Below are 24,289 nucleotides of genomic sequence, written 5' to 3'. Positions count from 1 at the left end.
CTGTATACACATTTTATGGGTTTGTCGATGAAAAGTGGGGGAAGATCAGGTCCCATCTTCAGAAAATGTAGGGAACATCTCTATCTGCACATGTTTGTGTGGTATACTGTAGCAGTTTTAAATCAAAGTATAAATTTAAGATGTTCTTGATATCCTTATTTGATTGAATTTAAGCTTTAGAAGTCATCTGCGTCTGACTTTTTTTTGGAAAAATTTTCTGAATTACTGTCATTTGTCTTCAGTGTAAAAGGGTCTAGCCTGACATTACTGGCAATATGCTTACTTAATATACCATTAGATTCCACTGAATATGTAAAAGAGGCTTTAGAGCTTTTAGTAAGTAAGCTAATGGTTGCTACTACATGTAATATTAAATTGTTATTTCTATTCAAAGGTATGTAAGCTCTTTTAGAAGCCAGAACTAGATTATTTGAATGCAATGAGTATGTTTTGGATAGAATTGAATTATTTGCAATTTATCCATTTAACATAGTTTCACGTTTGCAATGAATAAAAAAGACAAGAATTTTAAAAAATCAGGGTTGGTGATGATTTTATGGGCCTGTTTCTGCTGAGCAAACAAATACAGATTTAAAATACCCTATTTTGAAACGATCTTTTTTTGCCAGAAAAATGAAAAAAAAAACAGATTTTAAAATACAGTTTTATAAAACCTGCAGGAAACATTGTTTTGACATTTTTTAAACAGAAACAAACCATCTTTAAGTGTACAAAACACATTCCCAAGCAGCAACAGTTTAAAATAGTGAGAACAATATTTCAAGATCCTAACAAACAATGATTGTGTTTATATATGTATTTGGACGGTAGACAACAAGCCTGCATAAATTGTCATTTGTTGTTTAATTGTTAACATTTTTTTCTTTATAAACAATAAATTAATATATTTTTCCTTTTCAGGTGTGAATTGTGAGATCAATTATAATGAAGATAGATGCGAAGATGAACATTACATATGTAGAAACGGTGGACGATGTGTAAACTATCTCATTGGTGGTGGATTCGAGTGCATATGTGATGGGGGGTATGACGAGCCTTTCTGTGACATGCGGACGCGGAACTTCCCGGAGAGAGCTTTCCTAATGTTCTATGCGTTGACTCAAAGAATACGCCTCAAAATTTCACTCAGGTTTGTTGTTTTATTTTAAGACTACTTTTGCTTCTTACTAACTTTTTCTTATTTACATTCATCATATTTATTCATTTCTATCTCTTATATGAAGTACACTTTCAGTTATGATGTTAAAAGTTGATCTAATTTAATATGCACATACATAAAACAAATTGAAAAACAATCTAAAGAAAATAAACAATGAAGATTTTCCAGTAAACGGCAAAAGAGGAGGAAACAAAATTGTATTAATTTGTTTTTTAAGTTGTTTGAAAACAAAAATGTTTCTATACTGTTCGGAAGATTATTCCATGATTAAGTTGCACAATATAAAAATTGGGTTAAATTAAATTAAATATTCTATATATTATTTGTGCACTGAGAATAATTAAACCTTCATTTATAAATTTCCAATTAGACTGCCTTTTTTTAGTGTGCCGTTTTCTATAATAATTGTGGATGGTTTCCTCACTATCTCACACCCAAGTTGTAAGGTATAACCAAGGTTACCCTATCTTTACAATTTTAACAGCTTGCTAGTGCATTTAATGCTATATTAAACACTATAAATTTGACATTTGCTGCAATAGAGAAATTTAATTTGCATGGTACATTTCAGTTCTTTGAAATTGCCAATTGCAATGTTCAAAAATATTATTAAACATTAAATTGAATAGGTCACTGAAAGGTTACCAACCTATGTAGTTATTGGATATAGAGTTGAATCTGTTGCTAGGTGGCTGTTCACCTCGGTATTCAACTCATGATAATATTCCAGACCTGCCAACTTGCCCGAATCTGTTTAAAGCAAATCTTCAGTTCTCCTCATCTAATAATATATAATTTTCTTACTGATTTTACCGATTCTATCTTCATTTCTCGAAATCAAATTTTCACCACTATTTGTATAACTTGATGAAATAAATTAAAAAGCCATTTTCTAACCGAATGTTGCCACAAATGGCCCATGTCGGGTTAGAGGGACAAATAACTAGCGTCAAGTTCAAAGGTCAAATCTACAGGTTGAACACATGGGGATGAGTAGAAACGAGTATACAAACTCCTCTGTTTTTAGTCGCGTGGACGCGACTCTATAGTTCACTCTGTCGGTCTGTCTGTCGGTCTGGTATCACTATGCGTTTTAGCACGTGACTTATGGCTGTTGGCCTTGTTTTGGTAAATCTTCACTTCAATTCAACAAGCATCTTTTCTCTTAGTCCCTTAAAATGTCTATTTCTCTCGGCAACTTTACATTGTATTATTGGTGTGATTAAACGATTATGAGAATACTGCAGTGGGGCCTCTTTCATATATATTCTCAAAATAAAATACAGTCTGTAAAATCTGGTCACCTGTTTCAGGTAAATCTTTTGCAGAAAAAGAAACATAAATAAATAAATGTTGCATATTTTATAGGGGTTTGTTGGACATAAACTAATTCTTCCATAGTAAAATTTAATGGGTTTATGAACTAGGCCACCTGTTAAAGGTAAAATCCTGAGGGTTACAACAGTGTTCCTTCCCTTGAGACTGTAATACTTCTCTAGGCTTATAAAAATTTATATTCTAGCCCTTGTTATAACATCAAATTGGTTTGTCTACATAACTTTGTGCAGCTACCATTGTTGTATCTAGCATATTTACACAACTCTTCATCCAGTCTTTGTACAAAGGTTTGGACCAATAGCTGACGTTTGCTGGGGGAACAATATTTGATGTTTGGATATTAAAGTAAAGTCAAACATTTGAGTTGCTGGGGCTACCAATAATAGAAATGGCTGACGTCCCAAGTACAGTCTGTGACCTTTGTTCCTTTACAGTTGTACTTACGTGATGCAGTAAAGTAAAAATCTGATTTATATCTACTCTCACATGACCTCTCCCCAACCCCCAAACCCCCAATTGTGAAGAATTGTGATAAATATTTCAGAATAAAACAACGAATGTTGTAAAAGCCTATAGAACTACTGTAATTCTTTATATTAATTTACAAAAAAATTAGTTTAAATAAACTCTATAACAAAAGCTAAAATCATACTTAATATAAAACAATTTTTGATATTAATATGGAAGTAGTGTACAATAACTAATACCGTATATCTTCTGGTATATTCCAACCTCCCTAGAACACGAATTGGGGGTGGGGCTATACCCAGAGAAAACCCTGGTCCAGTAAAAAAGTGATTGGTAAGCAGTTCTTATAAAAACTAATCTGGCTAGAAATAAGCCTATCCAGACCAAATACTGGGAATACACCCAAAGATATGCCTGTTTGTAAGATCACATGTAAAGTAGAGTGTGGGATTAGACCCGAAGTGGGATTATATCTGAGGATATATGGTAATTGCTTTTCTGAAAAACTTCCAATGAAAGGTTTTATGTTCTTTAAATAGTTTTGCCACATTGACTGGAAATGGACTACTTTTCTACAACGGCCGATACAATCAGAGAAACGATTTCATTGCTTTGGAAATCATTGACGACACAGTCCAGTTCTCGTTTTCTGTGGGAGACGAAACAACGAGTGTGGAGGCAAGCATACCTGGAGGAGTTAGCGATGGAGAATGGCACACGGTCCACGTTGATTATTTAGAGAAGGTAATTTTATGGTTTTTTTCTACTCATTATAAACGGCTTTGTAATCATTTGTCACGTTTCCACATATTGATATTCAATGTGACAATTTTAATCCAAGATCACATAAAGTTCATGACCTATTTTAATATGAATTTATCAGTATTATGAATTTTTTTTTTATATTTTAAAATGAGGAAAGTTATTACCATTTTAATAGAAGTTCTAGATCCGTGAAATTGTATGATTAATGATTTTGTACTGATGAAAATGATCCAATTACATAAAGAACATGTGTATTGATGAGACCTATCCACCTTCAGTTCACAAATTAGTTTATCATATGTCAAGGTTAAAATCAACCATTCCATCCATACATAAGCTTCATACCTTAAGTTCTAAAAATATTCATTTTGTATATTCTAATGATAATTATAATTACAAAACTGAATCTGTATGGTGATCAATAGCGTAGTTGCATTGTGGGATTGTCAAAGCAGGTGAGAAATCACCTGCATATACATGACTGTAAATATGATTGATGTGCGATGGAGTAAAGTTTGTATGTCTTATCCCGGTTTTTATTGTCGATTGTCATTATGGATATTACTGTTTAATGTTATTGCAAATTTGCAGTCATTCAAGCTCATAAAGATAATAAGTTTATATTATGTGCTTTTTCTAGTAGAATTCCATTAGAAAATACTATTTATTTCTTAGAGTTATCTTGTGTGCCGCTTCTCGGTACTGTATCTACAACTTTTTCTATGATACATTGTCACATATGCATCACATGTGATCTAACACTTTCATACGTACACAATTTTTATTGCTCCTTATTATATGCTTTTTATGGCGCGTAACAAATAATTAATGGACGTAAATGTTACAATTTTCATTAAACATGTTTCTCCATAAAGGTCACATCATGTCAGTGCAGCCAATTATAGCACTCTCCTCCCTGTCCAAAACAGTGGCTGTATGTGAACTGGCACTGTAACTCCCTATTCGTCTTGAAAGATGTAATAGGTTCTTTAAAGTTCACACGACCATTTTGTGTACAAGGGCCTACAGCTTATTGTCGAGAAGACTTGTTCCATCACCAGAACCATGTAATGAGTGAGCATTGAGCCCTTCCCAATATTTATAGCTATGGATTACGGTTCCACTGTCGTAACAGTCGGCAACAAACACAAACTTAACACAAACAATATCTGTTAAATTTTATTTTTTATATCTATTTTAAATGATGGTTATTTGTTGTTATGCATTAGAAACATAGCCAGCAAACAATCATGGACCTAATTTCTCTTTTCCTAAACATCGCCTACAAATGGCATAATCAATATTGTACTTTTATCTTTCAATTGAGAAAGGATCTAAGAACAGCCGCCTGGATGCAAGAAATGTATGCTTCATTTGTTTGTGAAAATATATCCTTGCAGTTGTCGTTTGTCTGGATTCAACTTTCCCATCCATGCAATACAATCGTCTCTCTTCGAGTAGAATAATATCATTTATTTTGTCTGTTAAGAACACAAACAAAGTTTACAATATTTAGTCTAAATATAGCAGAATAGAACTTGTAATTTTAGCATTAATATCCAAGAGATGTACAGTATAGGTCTGGGGGAATTGTATCCTTGTTGGATCTGCTTTTAGATTGAAATTATTGCTATGCTTTTCCAAAGATTTACTTGAATAAATTGTATAAAACTGAAGTAAAGTTTGCAGTATACAAGGCGATTCAAACAGTGTTTATGCCTCATACAAACCTTAATCAATATAAAAATAAGAAAGTATAATATTATTTATTATATAACACCTATATAAATTCCTGTCATTTGATTGGACGAATGTGGGTCACATGGCGTGCAATAGTACGCACTATTCAACGATCGTTAAATAGTACTTTTTGAAACATTTTTGTGTACGAAAAAAAAACGTCTAGATGTTATATAAAACAAATAATGAATGTTTTGTATTCGTGTAATGGTACAAATAATGGCACTTGGTGAATGATGAAAGGTTATATCAACTCGGCTTTGCCTCGTTGATATAACCTTTCATCATTCACCTCGTGCCATTATTTGTACCATTGCACTCATAAACATTCATTATTTGTATACTACAGTATGAATCCAAAAAATAAATTATTCCTTTTTTGAAGTAAAATAATATATATAAACCCACAAGCAATGTCGGGTGGTTTGATTATTTGCCCATATTTATTGTGTTTTACTCTCTATAATAATTATATGGACTTTCCATATTTGTTGAACTATTAGTAATTTTAAGGGTCTGGTAGAAATAACAATTTCTATTCAAAACCTACATACATTGTTAAAATAAAATTGCTACAGTACTTGTTTATAAGTATACAGTCGTGAGAACTCGATTCTTAAAGAAAGCCAGTTTCGATTTCAACGATATTGACACCTATAACAGAATCGGTCTTGTTTGAGCCTAATTGTAAAAACGCTTACAGTATTTAGTTCACCCTTCGTTAGGTCTTTGATAGTCGCGTTAGACATGCTCCCCGGGTTCTTTAAAAAAGCTGTCCTTTCATCTTTACAATGGCATTGTTTTTCTTAGATGCGTATTGTTTGATCGAGGAATGTGATTGTTGAATAATTATTTTAATTGGAAGCGATTATTAAGTTATGGAATTGTTCTAATTTTTATGCCATAAAACTATTTGTTTTGTTAATGAAACTTTTCAAATTTGAAATAATCTCTATAAAGCGTGATCAAATTGACATTTTTTAAAAACAAAAACAAGTTTATTCTTTTAAAATGTTTCTCCTTTTTAGAGGATTAACTTTTATGGGTTTAATATTTATTTGGGCACTCAATTAATCAGGAGTAAGAATAGGCTAAAACCAAAACAGATCCTTTGAGAAATCGCTCCAAATTACATTTAAATAAAATTAAAATTTAAAAATAAAATAAAATACAAAATAAAAACTAATAAAATACAAGTATAAATATGGTTAATTATTAATTTAGTAAAATGTTTACACTTTGACAGTCGCATGGCAAAATGACAATATTAAAATTGATTTTTTTTTTTCGGTACATGATTACGAAATATGAAAATACTTGATATTAACATTTTAAATTATGTTTTGTTATAAAATTAAAATATTCAGGGAGAACATTCTGAATGGTACATGATGCAAAACGCTGTAATCGATCGTCCGTTACCATAGAAACTGGTTTAATCACTTTTTACCAGAAAATCATTATTTTTATTCTTCTGTTGATAACTAATGATTAAAATGATGACTAAAATTCAATTGATACAACATCGATTAATAAAATTAATTTAAAAATGATTAATAAACAATGTAGGTTAATAATATTTTTATTCTTCGGTTGATTACTAAAATTCAATTGATACAACATTGATTAATAAAATTAATTTAAAAATTATTAAAAACAATAATAATATTATTTGTATATTAATAAGGTCAAAATTGATATTATATTATAATTGATTGAAAAAATAATAAATTTTTAATAATTATGAATAGGAAATTATAATCAAAATAGATTTGTAATTGAAGCTCATTTTTTGCAGCCAATTTAAGGCTGTTTCTAAGCTAAAATAAGATTATTATTTCATCAATAGCAGATTAAACGAATTCAATAATGAGTAATGTAACAAGATATCCCTGTTGTATGAAAGATCTCATTGGATGCTGTCTGTAGTTCCAAGCTACAAAAGGCTATTAATTTTCCATTTTATGTTGACGTCTATCCCGGTATGCATAAATTGAAAATGTGGCTTATTTGAAGTAAGTTTTTATAGTGCCGTTAACAATTTAATTATAATATATAATTTATTCTATAATTAATAATGAAATTTTATTGCAAACTATTCAATAATTGAATCAAATTTGTGATTTTAATTATACAATTTATAGAAACATTCGTAAAATAGATTGTTACATAATCACAATTACAATTTTCATTGTGCTATTTCTATTTATTTTCTAGTTTGAAAAAAATTTATTGTAAAAAAGAGAATTACAAGCTTATAAAAATTGTTACAAGTTTTTTAAATACGGCATTGCAAAAAAAAACAAAGTTATAAATGTATTTATGTGAATCAAATAAATCACATTCGTGTAAATTAAAGTCTCTTAATGGTATTTCATATGACATTTAATAACGATGCAATCAAACATTTAGTAAAGGAAAGGAAATATTTTACCCGATACACATGCAGTATCAAGTCTAGCAACCTTGAACATCGTGCAGTATCATGTCTATTGCCAGCAATCTTCATCCCATGTGGGATACTGTAGTTTTAGTGACAAATTGTTTAGAGGTTTAGGTTAAAGGTTTTAATTAATATTTAGGAGTTAGATTCTGTGGTATGGTATGGCCTTAATGTTTAACATCATCAGACGTGATATTGTCCGCAAATCGGCTGTTTAATTTGTTATTAAATTATATTAGTAGTGGATAGGGTGGTCAGTGTCTTCTATGTTGACAATAATAATAAAGATAAAAAGGTTCATCTGGATCACTGTATAGTATTTTAAGTAAATTTTCTTTTGGATGATCCAACGTCGAATAAAATTCGTAAACTTACGTTTTTTACTCTAGCTTTCGCTGGTCAACGACGCAGCTTAATCATGAGTGAGTCTCTGTGACTTGGACTTGTTACCATTAGATCTCGTATATGGTATAGCGCCATCTATAGATCGTTCAGGTTTTCCCAAATGGGATTGTCGGGGCCTCCTCTTTAGTAAGTTGTTGTACAATTTTGGGAGTTCCAAACCGCCGTCGTCTCTGATCTAATGGTAACAAGTCCAAGTCACAGAGACTCACTCATGATTAAGCTGCGTCGTTGACCAGCGAAAGCTAGAGTAAAAAACGTAAGTTTACGAATTATTTTATTCGACTTTGGATCATCCAAAAGAAAATTTACTTAAAATAATAATAAAGTCCATTAATTTGTATTATTTATAATAAATGCATTCACGTTTAATGTCTTTGGTACAATGAGCCATAATAATATTATTGATTTATTAGTTTATTTTGGAAAATAATGAAATAAGTTATGAGAGTAATTAATAAACTTTATTTAGTCGGTTTCTGTGATGTCTTTCCAGATGTAAACATGATGTACGTGAAAATAGGTTTATGATCTTAATAGTAGGTAAATACCATATGGCCACATGTTTAGGATTGAAGCTATGTTATCACGTTCTTTAAAGGATTTAAATACAGTCAATCTTGTGGTTCATGTGTGGTCTAACGTTACATTGGATACAGTACAACCTATACTTCTGAAAAACTTGTCAGAATTGAATTTTATGTCTGTTATTGTGTCTTTGTCTACACTGTCTAACTTTATGTGACAACAAAATGTGATGTGCCCATATATGGACACGATGATGTCATATCACTACCATATTTTGGTATAGCATTACCATATTTTGGTATAGCAATACCATATTTTGCCACATCACATCTTTCTTTGTCAAACTAGTTTGATAGTGCTTAATAGGTAGACATCCTACCATAAGACCACTGAGCTTGATATCTATTATAAAGAACATTTACAGAAGAAATTCTAATTTGTGAGAATGAGGAAAAGCCACACAACCAGGATTTGAACTTGGAACCTTCTACAGAAAGAGCTTTATCAACCTCTATCATGATTTGAACTTTGAACCTTTTGCAGACAGAGCTTTATCAACCTCTATCATGATTTTCGCTAATACCAGAAACATTTTAATTGATGTGTTTTTAAATTTACATCTAAAAAAATACATTAATAAAGTAGGTCTGTTTAAGTTCATCAGTTTAATTTCAATATTTTAAAATTAATTATTCATTTTTATGGATGTAATCAATTGATAAAACAATATGAACATCTTAATATAGAATATTAACATTAATAACCCATCTCTATGCAACCAATTTAATTATCACACCATTCAAACCCTAAGCTTTCATTCAATTAGGCTATATGCCACCATCTTTGCTAATGCAATCCAATTGAACACACACCGAGTCCAGTCATGTACACATAAGTAAACAATAGGGTGACAGAGCCCTTTGCTTTGTTACACAGTAATTATTGATTTTCGGTGGCTGTTGTCCAATCAGCTCTCTTCATTTGTAGACACTGCCTGAATGTACTTTGATTATGGTATGTGTTTGATGCAGGCTAGAGTAGACCAGTATGATTATTATTTATGAGGGATTTTAGCAACAGGATAGATATAGTATGCTGCCACCAACATAATCTAGATTTTAAAAATAAAAATTCTGTTTAATAATCAAAAATATAATAAAAAATTAAATTCAATTTAACAGTTTCTTCCAATGAGCCTATTAAGTAAATTATTAATTGCAATTATTTATAAATTTTGATATCCAGCTTATACAATGGAATGAATTAATAAGCTGGATTAATTAATAATTTGAATTTTGATCAAAAATACTTCAAGAAGATTTATACATAAAATAACAGCAAACAAAAAACAGTTAAAACAAGTACAGGTAATTAAAATTATTAAAGGTTTAACTAATTATACTGTGACTATAAATTGATAACCATTTTATTTTAATACCACCCATTTCCTTTATATTGCAAATATTTAGACAAAGGAAACATTTCTAAGTGTGTCATTTTTAACCATGTTGATGAAAGTAATGTTTGATTAATTACTCTGGCTTTCTGTTAAGAATATTCTATTTAATTTTATGTTATAAAAAATGTAAAGAAATGTAAAGTTCAGAATGTGAATTTAGTTCCTAACTTTTCAACTTCAATGGAAAATATTTTTCAAAAAAGTCCCAATGGAATAATGGACCAAAGCTGAGTGCCCTTTTATATCCTGAATTTCAACTATAAACAGTGGGTAATAAAACAAGACATATTTCAACAGTTTGCCTACAAAGTCATATAAAATACTCCTGTTTACAAAATTACACCATAATTGGGATTTGTTAGTTTGAGGATATTTGTGTCTAGGTGATGACATGACCTTGTCCCTAGTAAGACCATCACAAATTGATATTACCATGGTTACATTATACCACATTTCAAATACTTTCTTTCATGTTATAGTTTATTAACAGGTGCTCTAGCCTTTTAACTTTCTATTTTACCCTTGGTAGCCATTTGTTGGTCTCTTTAGAATAGGTTCTTATTTTAAAATATTATTCAGTAATTCTATACTTTATTCATATTACTTCATATTAAACAATATTTCAACAGTATTTCATATTTATAGGATTATTAACAAAGGTTTATTAGTTAGGAAGAGTCTGAAGAAAATGAGTTTGATAAAGGATCACACCAAAACTATTTTACTGCAGTTACTACTACAGACAGTATAGTAATTCTACATTTTGATTTTAGATATTATATAACTTTGTAAGAATTATTTTGTTATAAGTTTCCACGAAAGTAATTTGACCAATCACTAGCAATAGATGATCATCCTACAAATTCAACTATTCATCAAATTACAATATGCCAATGCGTTATATCCGAGTGCGAACCAAACTTTATAAATAAAAGTATTTTTAAAAATTAAGATCAGTGTTTCTCCAAAATCTTTTAAAGTGATTTGTGAAAAAAAATTTGAGACTTGTTTATTTGGACATGGTTCTCTAGTAAATTACTATCAAGTATCTGAAGTTCAATGAGTATTTAATAGGGAAATACAGTACAAGTGATGACATGTGACTATTGGCTTGGTATCACTGTCTTTTACCACCTCCTCATTGGTCCTTTGAGCATATATTTGAACTTTGACCCTAGAGAATATAATTTTACTAAAGCAGGTAAATACATAGATCATATCATTTAGTTTTAAACCATTATAATTTAATATTATTGATCAGAAATTTTAATTTCTGTTTAATAATATTTAATAAAATAAATAATAATATAATATATGATAATTATAAGTAATATTTTTCATAATTTTTATAAAGAAAAAACAAAAATAAACTTTTTTTGAAGACGGTTAACTTAAATTCCAGTTCTTCATACGGTAGTATAAATTAGAATTATAAAGTTTTTTTAAAACAGCTTGTTTATGATAGAAATCACGTATGCAGAGCTAGGCTAGCGATGAACTTAAGCTGAAATGCGTAAACGATTTGCTAATTGGGTTTATTACTAACTCGCATGTAGGCCAGCGGATAGCATATTGGCGTTAATAACATGATCTCCAGACTATAGTATCAGTATAACTGATGCATGTTTAATTATACAAAGACAGAAATGACACAAGTAATTCATTATCGTCAGCTTGACGAGTGTACAGATTAGATCAACAGCTATGATTTTAGACTAATGCTTAACGTTACATATGAAAAGTGACAAGGTTTTGTGATTTGTCGTGTAATTTGCATTCCTTTACATTAGATTTTATTTTGTCACTTCTGTTAATGTAGTCATTTGTGTTAACCTAGTTATTTGGGTTAACCTAATCACTTGTGTTAACCTAGTCACTTGTTTTTTAACTAGTCATTTAAAAAAAAATTGTCACTTTTATTAACCTAGTCACTTTATAAACATTGTCACTTTTATTAACCTAGTCACTTTTATTAACCTAGTCACTTTATAAACTTTATAACTTTTATTAACCTAGTCACTTTTATTAACCTTGTCACTTTTATTAACCTAGTCACTTTTATTAACCTATTCACTTTATAAACTCACTCAAGTACAATTGAAATTTATGAAAAATTACTTTTTTATTCATGATAATAATTACAATTATTTTAAAATTCATAATACATTTTTTTTTTGTCATTTCAAAGCATTTTTATCAGCATAATCAATTTATCTTTTTATTGATAATATATGGCTTTGAGAAAAATGAGTACATACAATAAGTTTATTGATTGGATAATTTATTCATGAAATTTACATTAAATTTATTTCAAAAGTACATCTTTAATTATTAATTCATAAATAACAATTTCTTGTTTGATTAAATGTCAACTTCTAAGAAAGAATCTATGAACTCATAAGAATGTTTAATTCCATGCTCTAAATACAAATATTCAAAATCATACTATTTCCTGTATGTATATCTTAATGTTTGCGATGTGAGCTTAGAATTAGTTTTTGGAAAAATTGGAAAAAAATAACTCGGACAAAATGTTTACCAAATATTGTACATTTGTGAATACATGTCTGATTTTTAAATGCGATTTGAATCCTTAACCTCCAGATCACTAGCTTGGTGTTCAATTTTTAAGACCAGCAAGCAAGCATTTTTTTAAATACAAGTATGTCAGTCCTTAAATAAATTCTATTGCAAGATCTATATGAATATTGATAAATTCATTTGGTTTCTATTTCATAGTCATAGCAACCTACAGTATAGTCAACAGCGAAGTTATGAATAAAAAGCCCTGAACATTTTTTATAAAAACAATTTTTTTTCTGATAATAATAAACAAGGAAAGTACGTCAAACTAAAATACTAATATCGTTTTTACAAATTATTTTATAATTATATATATATATTTGATAATTAACATGGTTTATAATGATATTGGCCAGTTCAGATAAATATGTGTTGTATATCTTTAACCTATGTGTGTACTTTCCTAATGTTTTTCTTGAATATTACTATACCATAATAACACTTTGATCACTGCGCATCAATACATTTGACAAGAAGCAGAATAATGGCGTTTTCTGGCATTGCCTCTGGTTTCTATGACTCCCAATAAGTCATATTTATTCTATAGATATTTTTTAATGAATGTTTTATTGGAAGAACGAAATGGTATTTGTAGGAAAAGTGCCAGATATCTGCATTTCTGAATCGCCTTTTACCAATTAGTCGTGTTTTACCGATTGCTACTTGATGATAGATCATTTCTATCATTCCCTTTTCATCATAATGTTTGAGTTTGGTTTTATATTACCAAATGACCTTTTGACATTTTCATTCCCGGTTCATGCATTATATAAATTAAAAGATATATACAATTTTTATATTTTTCTGTTTTGTACAGTACATTTATTATTATTATTACCCTTGACCAAATTTTGTATTGTGGAATAATTTCTTTATTATCCAATCAGTTTGAATTACCTGGATTAATTATTAACATTCAAAATTGTCTTTAAAAAAATATAATACCTTGTGAGATGGAACTCATATACTAGTCATATTTGTTCTCATTGACTGTAAATTCATAATATCGAATAAAGTATGCTATAGAGTATTTGTAAGTAAAACAACCACCAGGTAGAAAAAACATAACTGGATGAAACAAATATTTTAAAGAAAATAATGTAATATACAAACTTTCCATGCTTGCATTTAATAAAAGAAAAATGAAAACAAATCTTTAAAAAGTGTAAGATCTGAATGAACGGAAAGTAGGGGAGGAGGGACAATGAATCAACAGAAAGATTTAACAGCATTTCTCCTCCTCTCCTATATATGGTAATAAAGAATTATCTTATAGTGTAAATTTCGCTACATAGCCATGGAAAGATAACAAATAGGTCTTTATAGCTGTCTTTGAATTACATTGATGCAATATCAGAAGAGTGTAGTAAACATGATTTAGTATTCTTTTTGAAATTAACTCCGCACATTAGCATAACTGCACGTCTACGACTTGAATCGTAAAACAAATATTATCGAAATAATAGATGAATGAGTGTTGTTGCTATTCTCCTTTGATCTTACAGCCATCTTAAAAAAACTTCAACTGCTTTTAAAATCTACTACATGTACTTGATTTAAAATTTAAAATTATTATGATTATATTATTATAAATTCATGTTATTCATATTTAGAACATAGATTTTGAAGTAAAAAGTGATATTTATGTATTATTTATTTCTTCTTTAATGTACATTATACAGTTCTCACAAGAGTGCCCAATGCAAAACTGAAATCAGCACACTGGGAGATATGTGTCGTCCACACCTGTGCGCAATTCTTCATTCTCTCCCATGTTCACATGATAGAGTAACCTCTCTTTCAGACCTTGTCTTTAAAGGCGAGCTAGTGCGATCACTCACCTAACACACTCCTAAACCGCCCTTGAGGAGTGCGATTTACAACACGCTTAAATTTGCTGGGGCGGATCCAGAGGGGGGGTCCACGGGGTCCGGACCCCCCCTAAATTTTAAGGTTCAATATTTTATTTGTGTGACATATTTGTGTGTATATTAGTATGCACAGCACACTAACCCCAAAAATAAAAACAGAAATTTATCACAATGAGCGCGATGTTAAGTTACGGCGGCCGATCAAAGAGCATCGTGAGAGGTGGTGACGCGTGATGATCTCTATACTTAAACTTCTAAAAATAGATCGTTTCACATACTACAGAGGGCGCATGTAAACTTTTTACGATTCAACTCCACGTACGTTACCATGCGCGCTATGTCATTGACGCGATTATTTGTCCATTGGTAAACACATTTTTATGTATTATTATTCTGAAAATAATTGAACTGTAAACATAATTCTTTTGAGTATTTGTTTATTTACATATCATTCCATCAGATCAACTATTTTTTATTTCCATTACATCCAACCAAACATGTAAAAAATGTAGTTAAAATATCGTACTATCTAGCGCGTACGACCATACGCGGTAGATTGTTTACTAAAACATCATCGAAATTACACTATTCAACCTTGTTTTTGTAGTTGAGCCTCTCATGACCTGGGATTTGTTTGTCTTCCTATGCCAAGATAATATAGTTCTACAAGTTGAAGCCATGTGCTTTTTTCTCTGAGAAATATTTATTATAAGTGCCAAAAAAATGTTTTTTTCTCGATATGAAGCCTTTATTATTCAAATCTTTTAAAGAAAAATCACACATACCATAAAGAAGGTTCATTTATTTCATTTTTGAAACAATATTTGTGAAAATTATGTGAGGCTCAACTACAAAACCACCATTTTGTGATATGATGTCATCGTAAGCCAATCAAAGCTGAGCTTTCCCGCGATCGGCAGAGCTCACGGTTGAATGATTTTGGATTCTGGCTATTTGATTGGTGGACGCGAATCACCCACAGCGGAATGTTTTCTCTCGCATGTACCAAGAAGTCACGTGATCTCTCTGTACTGAACGGTACTACACAAATTTAGAGCAATGAATTTGTACGAATTCCGTTAAATAAACAACTCTATATATTTTATAAACATTTAATAACATATTTTATTGATATTTCCAATGTTGATATATAAAAGAAATTACTATAAAACGTAATTATATGTAATTATTTTAGCGAAAAATGGCGCAATTTGTTTACAACGTTCGTGGCTAAAAACGATCATTTTCGGCAATGTTTTAGACCCTATATTTCGAATACTACAAGTCAGATTCTTTATTGGAATATTGAAACAAAATACCAACAGATAATGTTTAAATTGGTTGAAAAATAACAACTTTTAATTTTGCATCGTTATCCCTGCTAATAAGTGTCATTTCCGGCGAACTAGAAAGGTGCCATTTATCATGGATTTTGCGTGCGAAAGTGCCATTTCCGGCCATCTAAGTGTGTCCTGTAACAAAATTCGCTTCGCCACAACCCCCACCATGGGGGGCTGTGGCTCAAATACTCAATATCTGATGTGCCCTTTTTATTGGCGGACCCCCCCTCTAAAAAATGTCTGGATCCGCCCCAGAAATTTGGTAAACTTCTACACACCAAAATACAAACAGCACACCTACAGCATCCCTGAATGTATTGAGAAGTGCAATTTGTAGCACACCTATAATTTTAAGACAAGGTCTGCTTTCTTCAAATAATTTTCAACTTAGTTCTTTAAAGTGTACACAGGACCATGCTTTACATCCCTTCTGAAGGATGTGGCAATTATAAAAGTATTTTGTGTATGAAACAGATGGATTTTCGTTATTTTATGTATGCATGATGGTAGGTTATATTCATGCTTCCTGATGCTGATACAAAGTTCATTGTTTGTGATATGTATGACCAGTACCTTTACATCCTATCGGAAGGATGAGGCAATGATATTAATAAAACAACTTGTCTAGGGTACAAGCAACATGGCACAGACAGGTCTCGAACCAATACCTCCTCAATATCATATGCTAGTTCGATATCCATTACCTTTATTTAGTTGTAGTAAAATTGTGTAGAAATTGTAAATAAGATTACAGTATTAGCCTAATAAAGATTAGTTGTGAGAATTTATCCAGGTTAGTCTCTTGAACTCCCAACTAACCTAAGCATTATTTACATTTACCTTATTAAAATCAAATTAATTTCAGCTTAATCTTCCTTCTACCTAAACTCCATTTTCATTAATAGATTGTTTTTAAAATATTTTTAAATAACAATTTTTTTTCTAGGAAATTGAATTTCTTGTAACCATAGCGATATGATGCTTAACCTGTTTTTTATGTCATTATTATCTTGCTTAATCCACCTGCTGTTGTCATGATTTTTGCGTTACTTGTCATTATCTTATACATCTTTAATTTAATACTTGATAACAATTTAAATAAAAAATATTTTTTAAATTTTATATTATTTTAATTTTATTTATTTTATTTCTGGATTGAAAATTGAATGTAGTATTATAAAAAAAATTTCGTCATAATATGATACGTTTTTTGTGTATATTTTTACTTTATTTTGTCAGATCTGTAATCAATTAAATTAAAAAACACATAAAAGTATCCATTTTAAATGAAAACGGTTGAAAGCCAACAAAATGTTGGGTTGCCCCTGCATAGGAGTTGGCCGTGTTTTGTTCATTTCATGAAAAATGTCCACTTAATAAGAGTGTCCCCAGGGCTTAATTGTAAAGGGCTTGAATGAACCTAATCGTGAAATTTAGATGGGTCTTGGATGGCTTCTCCCCTTGGATCTGCCTATGTCCCCTGAATAGTGATGTCCCAAATTGACTGATACTATATTAGAAGTTGACATGACATGCATTGCGTTGACAAATTAGAAATGAAATGTGTAACTATATCATTTGATTTACACAATGTGTAATATTAGACATGTTGTTAAGTAAATATAAAATATTGATCCTTTAAAATGCGATAGTAAAAATTCACATATAAATTTGTGAGAATATAAATAACAGCGATTGGCTATAAAATGGTTCCATTACAATATGATTTACATTTAACAAGTGAAACAGTAACAAGGATAAGTAAGTTATCTCTTAATATATAAAATATTTAAAAAATAAAGCTACGTCCACACAGAGCCTGCCCTCTCTATGGCCAGAATGTAAAAAATATTTAAAAAATAAAGCTACGTCCACACAGAGCCTGCCCTCTCTATGGCCAGAATGTAAAAAAAAAACATGGAGAATGAGTATATTAAAAAAGTAACATCGTTGCTCAAATTCATAGATTTCATTCTTACCTAATTTTGCCATACCAAGACCAGAGGTGAGCACATTTTAATGTAGACATGAGACCAGCTCTGTCCACACTATCAAACTGTATGTGACAGAAAATGTGATGTGTCCATATATGGACATGTCACATAAAGTTTTATAGTGTAGACAGAGCTTAACATAAGTGAGTTAAAATTATTTGTTGAAAAGTTTCATGCATTTCCGAAAATGTTTTCACCTGAATGTTATTTTAAATATTTCATTGGTTGTTGTTTTGATTGCATCATAATGAAGCCGGAATAAAATGAATGAATGTTTTGATTGGAACAATGAATGATGTGCTAATTAACAGATAGCATGTATTTACAATTAGCGGCACGTTTGACTTTGGATTTAGGAATTCATGTTATGGATGGTATTTATTTAACTGTCAAATTTACTACTGCTAAGTGACATACAACAAATGCGCCTCGATGATTAGTAAACTCTTCAACAGGCTTTGGAGGAATCTTTAATTATTTCTTTTTAAAATATATGTTTCTAAATTAAATTTTTAGCCATAACAATAAGTGAATTCATTCACTATCCTTCTTAAAGTTTCAATTTCAGTTGAACAGATTTCACAAGATGATTAAAGTCCTTTAAAAGTGGAGCATTTTTCTCATGAGAAAATCACATATGACGGGACTTGAACACACAACCGTTGGATTGGTAGCCAAGGATTTTAACCACCAAGCTACAACCCCATTATATTTGTTTTCATAAAAATATATATTAAAAAATAAAATTAATATTAAATAATGTTTTTTTAGTGAAACCTTTTAGAAAATTGCTTGATATTGGCAACAAAATATTTTTGTAATTACGATCCATTATTTTAGAGCGATTTACTTATAAACATAAGATTAACTGATTTACAGTAAAAAGATACATATATATAGTATGTTGTTTTGTAGAGCACTCTTCAGTTCGAAACGGTGCATTTTTGTTGTGAATAATATTAGCATTTTGCACTCGTTGAGGTTGTGCACTCTTTGTGTTCATAATCAGTGTACCATGTCCCGCATACCTGTCTTAGCCTATATATTGTGCCAGTTCTGCGGTACATTTTATTTCAAAACCTGAGCTGCACTGACGAGATCTAATAAGATTGAAACAGTACTGTCTGCAGATTGGATAATTTATATTATATAATTTTAAAGGCTCCACTAATAAATTTGATTAATTACATATAAATTAAATTTAATATATTTATGATTTTTATTCTCAAATAATTCCTTCTTATTTATGTAGCCTATATAAATACCATAAGTACCATGTATTAATCAGCTAAATTGTATTGCCCCTTAGGGCAAAATTCATTTTTAAGATTCACTTTTAGAATGACCTAGTTCTTAGTTAATTAGTAAAAGATTCATTTTAAGGTACCATTGATTGAAACCGGAACTTAAATGAATTTTGAAATTTGATCTACATTATTCGTATTTATTTCATCTCTAGCCTAGATATGTGCTGATTCAAGAATATGATTGCATGCTACAACGAATCGTTATTTAAACATCTTTATTTGCTATGTAAATTAGGCTACAGATGTGTCATTTTGTCTTGTTGTAACGGAATCTTTTGGCTATGAAATGTATGTATTTCTGTTGCAGATGCTAGGTTAGAAATGCACCTTTTCAAATATTAAATGTTCTTTTCTTAAATTTTTAAATATAAACGTTATTTATATTGACTGATTGTTATAAATATTAATTTTGTTTATTGTGGTTATAATTTATACAGCAAATAATTTTATTTTTTCATTACATTCGTTTAAATCCATAAGTCTCTGTTTCAATTCTGACCACATTGCAATTTTCAAAAATTATAATATTTTATTACAACCAATAATAATAAATACACTGCTAAAATGATTAGAGACTGCTTTTAGTAACTTCTAAATAGAGACCACTAAATCCTGAATAAAATAATTAGACAAAGATAATGATACAAATGATTATGATTTTGGATCATATTAATTTATCACCGTTGAACAATTCTCATCCGGAAACTACAGTTTTTAAATTTAAATTTCAGACCTAGTTTATTTTTTCTTAAATTTCACCGTGGAAAGTGCAATTGATGACTATTATGTCAGGTACAGATAGTTTACACGTTTTTTATGACATGAAATGTGATTATGGTAACAGTGTCTTATTTGCCTTTACTGATAATTTTTTACGACTTTTGTATCTATGGCAACTTGTAAGATACTTGTGATGTTTAAATTATCGCTTAAGTAATCGGAAGAAAGAACAAAATAGTGCAAATTGTGCACCAAAATTAATTTGTTTATAGATGCGATTATTACATATGACTCATTCCGATTTTAAAAAGTACAACTCTACAAATCACTGAATATGGATGTGAAGAAGTTAAGAATATGTATGAGAAGAAGATAAGAAGTAGGGCATGTTTTGATCTCTGATTTTGTTTGTAAGGTGTGTGTATGGTATGAAGGTTCATACTCAATTTCAGCAACGGTGAAAAATGATAAAGTCTTTACAAGAGATGATATTGGATTTTGCGCCAGACTGACTCCAATCTTCCAATTTGGCCGTTTTTGTTCCAAGTCTATTTGATACTGTTATCGATTATGTTGTGACAATGTTGTATTTAGAATTCACTTTGTGAGGTGTCCGATGTCTCATGTTCTGCTTTAATGAGAATTGACGTACAAGTAATCAACTAAATGTATTACAATAACATGTGTGTCAGAAATAATCAACTATCATATACTTAAATACATTTTTAAATAGAGCAATTATTCCAGGGGACATCTTTATTTAGGGAAAGTCCCTATTTGAGTGGACATTCCTATTAAAGGTACACTTTCCATTGGTAATATCAATAAACATGATTTAAAAAAAATTAAGAATGATTTTACATATTTTTAAGATAAAAATGTCTAGTTATAGTTGATCATTAAAATAATTTTTATTAATAGTATGTTATGCAAGATGTTAGAATATGAATGAAAGTTTTGTTTTTACAAATCATCTCCTAGAACTTAATTCCCTAAAGACGTATAGCAACAAGCAGCCAGTAGGTATAAATTTACAATTCGGTCACGTTGAATGACGAGCGTCTTAGCTGATGGAGTATTATCGCAACGCGTAGTTTCATTCAGCTATATTATTACCTGTTTTATTACGACTTGATTAAAGACCTCGTTACTGTGCGTGACTCATTTATTTGGATAGTTTACTTCACTCAGTAAAATTACTACACGACATCAAAGATACACCGAGTCGAATCCCCTGTCACTTTTAAAATGATGTATTCATGTATGGATGATTATTTAAACAACATTTTCTCTTCAGGAAAATAATCTTCTTGGACTTGGATAGATTTGAATCGTTTAAAATTTGACACGTTATACTTCATTTAGTTCTAATTGAAATTGTAGATGTTTTAAAATAGAATCAATTTATCAATATTGTTTCTATAAATTATTCTACTGCAGTAACCACTGCAGTTACTGCAGTAACCACATTTCTTCTGCTATAATAGATTTTAATTTATTTTAATCTATTATAAGGCAGTCAATGAAAACAAAAAACAAAAAAATAATAGAAAAGGGTTAAAATAAACTTACTGCAGTAGTAAATTTAGATTTCAAAAGATTTTTTTTTTAATTTACCAGAAAAATCTCATTAGATTTTATTTGTCAATTTATTTAATTATGACAATTTTTGTATTTAATCAATTTTTACATAACTTTTCTTTAAGGTTTATTTGTAAACAATTGGCTGAATTTTTGATGAATGATATTCATTTTGTTTATTAGTTTGTTTTCTTTTATTTATATTCAGGGAGCTGAATATGGAGTTAAGGTAATAAATAAGGTCTTTTGATACAGATATTAACTTTAAAACTCTTTGTAGCATCTATGTGATATTTTATTACATGCATAGAGATTGCTTTTAGAATTTGCTGGATTCTTCTTTAATTCTTGTCACATTTAAGGGCAGATCCAAGACGAAAAGAAAGAATGGGGTAATTCTCTTGTTCTCATCCCAACAAAATTATACAGAGATGGAGACATCTCCTCTAGATCCACCCCTGATACTGCTTTTAGAAAGAGTTGGTTTTACATATATCACAGGTTCAGGGGAAAATCCTGAAAGAAAGGGGTTGGAGGTGTATTTGCACCACCCCAAGAAACTTCAGTAGAGGGAGATATCCCTTTATTCTGTCTCCACCTCTGACACTGCTTTTAAAACTAGATAGATGGTGTATTTATTCTTGTAGACTATAATTTAGAAAACTTTATTTCAATATGTTGCTTTTTAACTGGTAATTGCTTAATAATATTGGTGCAATGTCAATTCATTCAAATGGTAACAATACTGCAATGGTGGTAGTTATACTGTATATAGTATATATTTTTAATAGAATTTTCAATGGGAAGAAAATAACCGTGATTGATTGAATTTGATGTGAAAATTATTCGGTGCCTTTTTATTATGTTTTTAATTGGTTAATCTTCACATTCAAATATCTACTGTATATTTTTTTCTTAATCTTTCTGCAGTATTTAAAATTGAACTTTCTTTGTAGTTTCATAATTATAGAATTTTCATAATCCAATTTTCTATTCTGTAGACACTTTTAGCTGCTTTTTAATGATTATTTTATATTTTTTATATCATTTTCTTTCAATTTTTCATACATATTTTACAGTACATTAGATTCAAAAGAAATTATTACACTAACAAAAAATATTTCACTAGTTTCAAAATAAATTCCATGTAATACAACTTAGTTATTTGTCGCCATTTTATGTCATAAGGTGAGTTTTAGGAGCTCCCATATTGGTCACAAATTTAATAGAATTAACTGTAGAGTTGAATTATATTGCTAACAGTAACCCCATTAAAAAAAATGGTACGCCCCAAGAGTCCCCTACTATTTCTTACTCAAAGCAATAACTTTATTTATTGCTATTGTTTGAAAAATTTACTTTTATTTTGTGTAACTTTTTATTGAAGAAACTATTTTATTTAAAACAAAATAAAAATGTTGCTTTGTTCTTTTTAATACAAAAACAACAAAGATATAAAGATATGTTTCATATCAATTTTATATACACATTTAGCATAATTTTGAATAATGGTTTTTGTTCTTTTTGTTTGATATTTGTTATGAATTTGTAATTTCTAGGAGCAAAAAAAATGAAATAAACCTTTAATCTTCCATTTCCTTGTAGGAAAAAACCAAAGTTATTAACAAAAATGTCATTTTTGCTTAGTTACAAATGTATTTACTGAGTTTCTGTAATACAATGTGATAAATCTTTCTTTTATTTATTGTAAGACAACAAAAGTTATATTAAAAAATTGCTTTCCTTCTTAATTATATTTTTTACTTATCATACAAAGTAATTTTTAGTATTTAAATTAGATAAACCTTTCTTATTTACAAACATAGAAATTAAGAATTTCCTTCCCTTAAACAATATTACCTGTTTACAATGAAAGAATACCAAGTTTATTTAAATGAGATAATAGAAGAAGGACGATACCCTGGGCTTGCTGCCAAATGATAGAGTGATTACACGATCAGATGAGATTATAAAAACGAGAATACCTGGTGGCGTATAGTGAGTCATCAACACCTATATTACTGTGAATGTCATCCTAAGAATATTTAAAAAAAGAAGAATTGATTAAATTTTCTTATATTGTAGGATTAGTCGTCGTCTGTAGAAGATTTGTCATTTTATAAATGAATAGGTTAGAATAATCAATGTCAGATATGCCTTCTGGTGATGGATTTAGTCATTGCTTTAGGATATAGACATGATGATATATCACTACCATATTTGGGCATATCACTACCATATTTGGTGGCATCACACCTTGTTTGATAGTGTGGACAGAGCTTAAGACAGATCTAGGGACCATTCTATAGTCACCATCACTAAGAGTAGACTGTTTCATCAGTGCTTCTATGAATGAATAACTAGTTTGATTTTATCATATTCACGAATTATATCATGTACTTCGAGTTGTGGAGTGAGGAAGAAATGAGTTTAGGAACACTATGTATTTCTTAGGCTGAGTTGTGATATAAGGAACTGATCATACAGTATCGTAATTAACATTAGGATACAATTTCTGATAGTAACTTTGGTAGCATATCAGCTGCTGGACTATGTGTGAAATTCACATC

General features: G+C 29.8%; 1 protein-coding gene across 1 annotated transcript in view; it reads left to right on the top strand.

Annotated features, from left to right (window-relative positions):
• LOC140058400 (cadherin EGF LAG seven-pass G-type receptor 1-like) overlaps positions 1 to 24,289 on the top strand; it is a 96,494-nt gene that overhangs the window by 34,988 nt on the left and 37,217 nt on the right. Inside the window, exons 3-4 of the mRNA XM_072103977.1 lie at positions 922 to 1,150; positions 3,526 to 3,730. Of these exons, the coding sequence (XP_071960078.1) occupies positions 922 to 1,150; positions 3,526 to 3,730 (434 nt within the window). The remainder of the gene's footprint in view (positions 1 to 921; positions 1,151 to 3,525; positions 3,731 to 24,289) is intronic.

This window comes from Antedon mediterranea, chromosome 9 (genome assembly GCF_964355755.1).
Source record: "Antedon mediterranea chromosome 9, ecAntMedi1.1, whole genome shotgun sequence".
Lineage (NCBI taxonomy): Eukaryota > Metazoa > Echinodermata > Crinoidea > Comatulida > Antedonidae > Antedon > Antedon mediterranea.
This window is presented reverse-complemented; position numbering and strand designations above follow the sequence as displayed.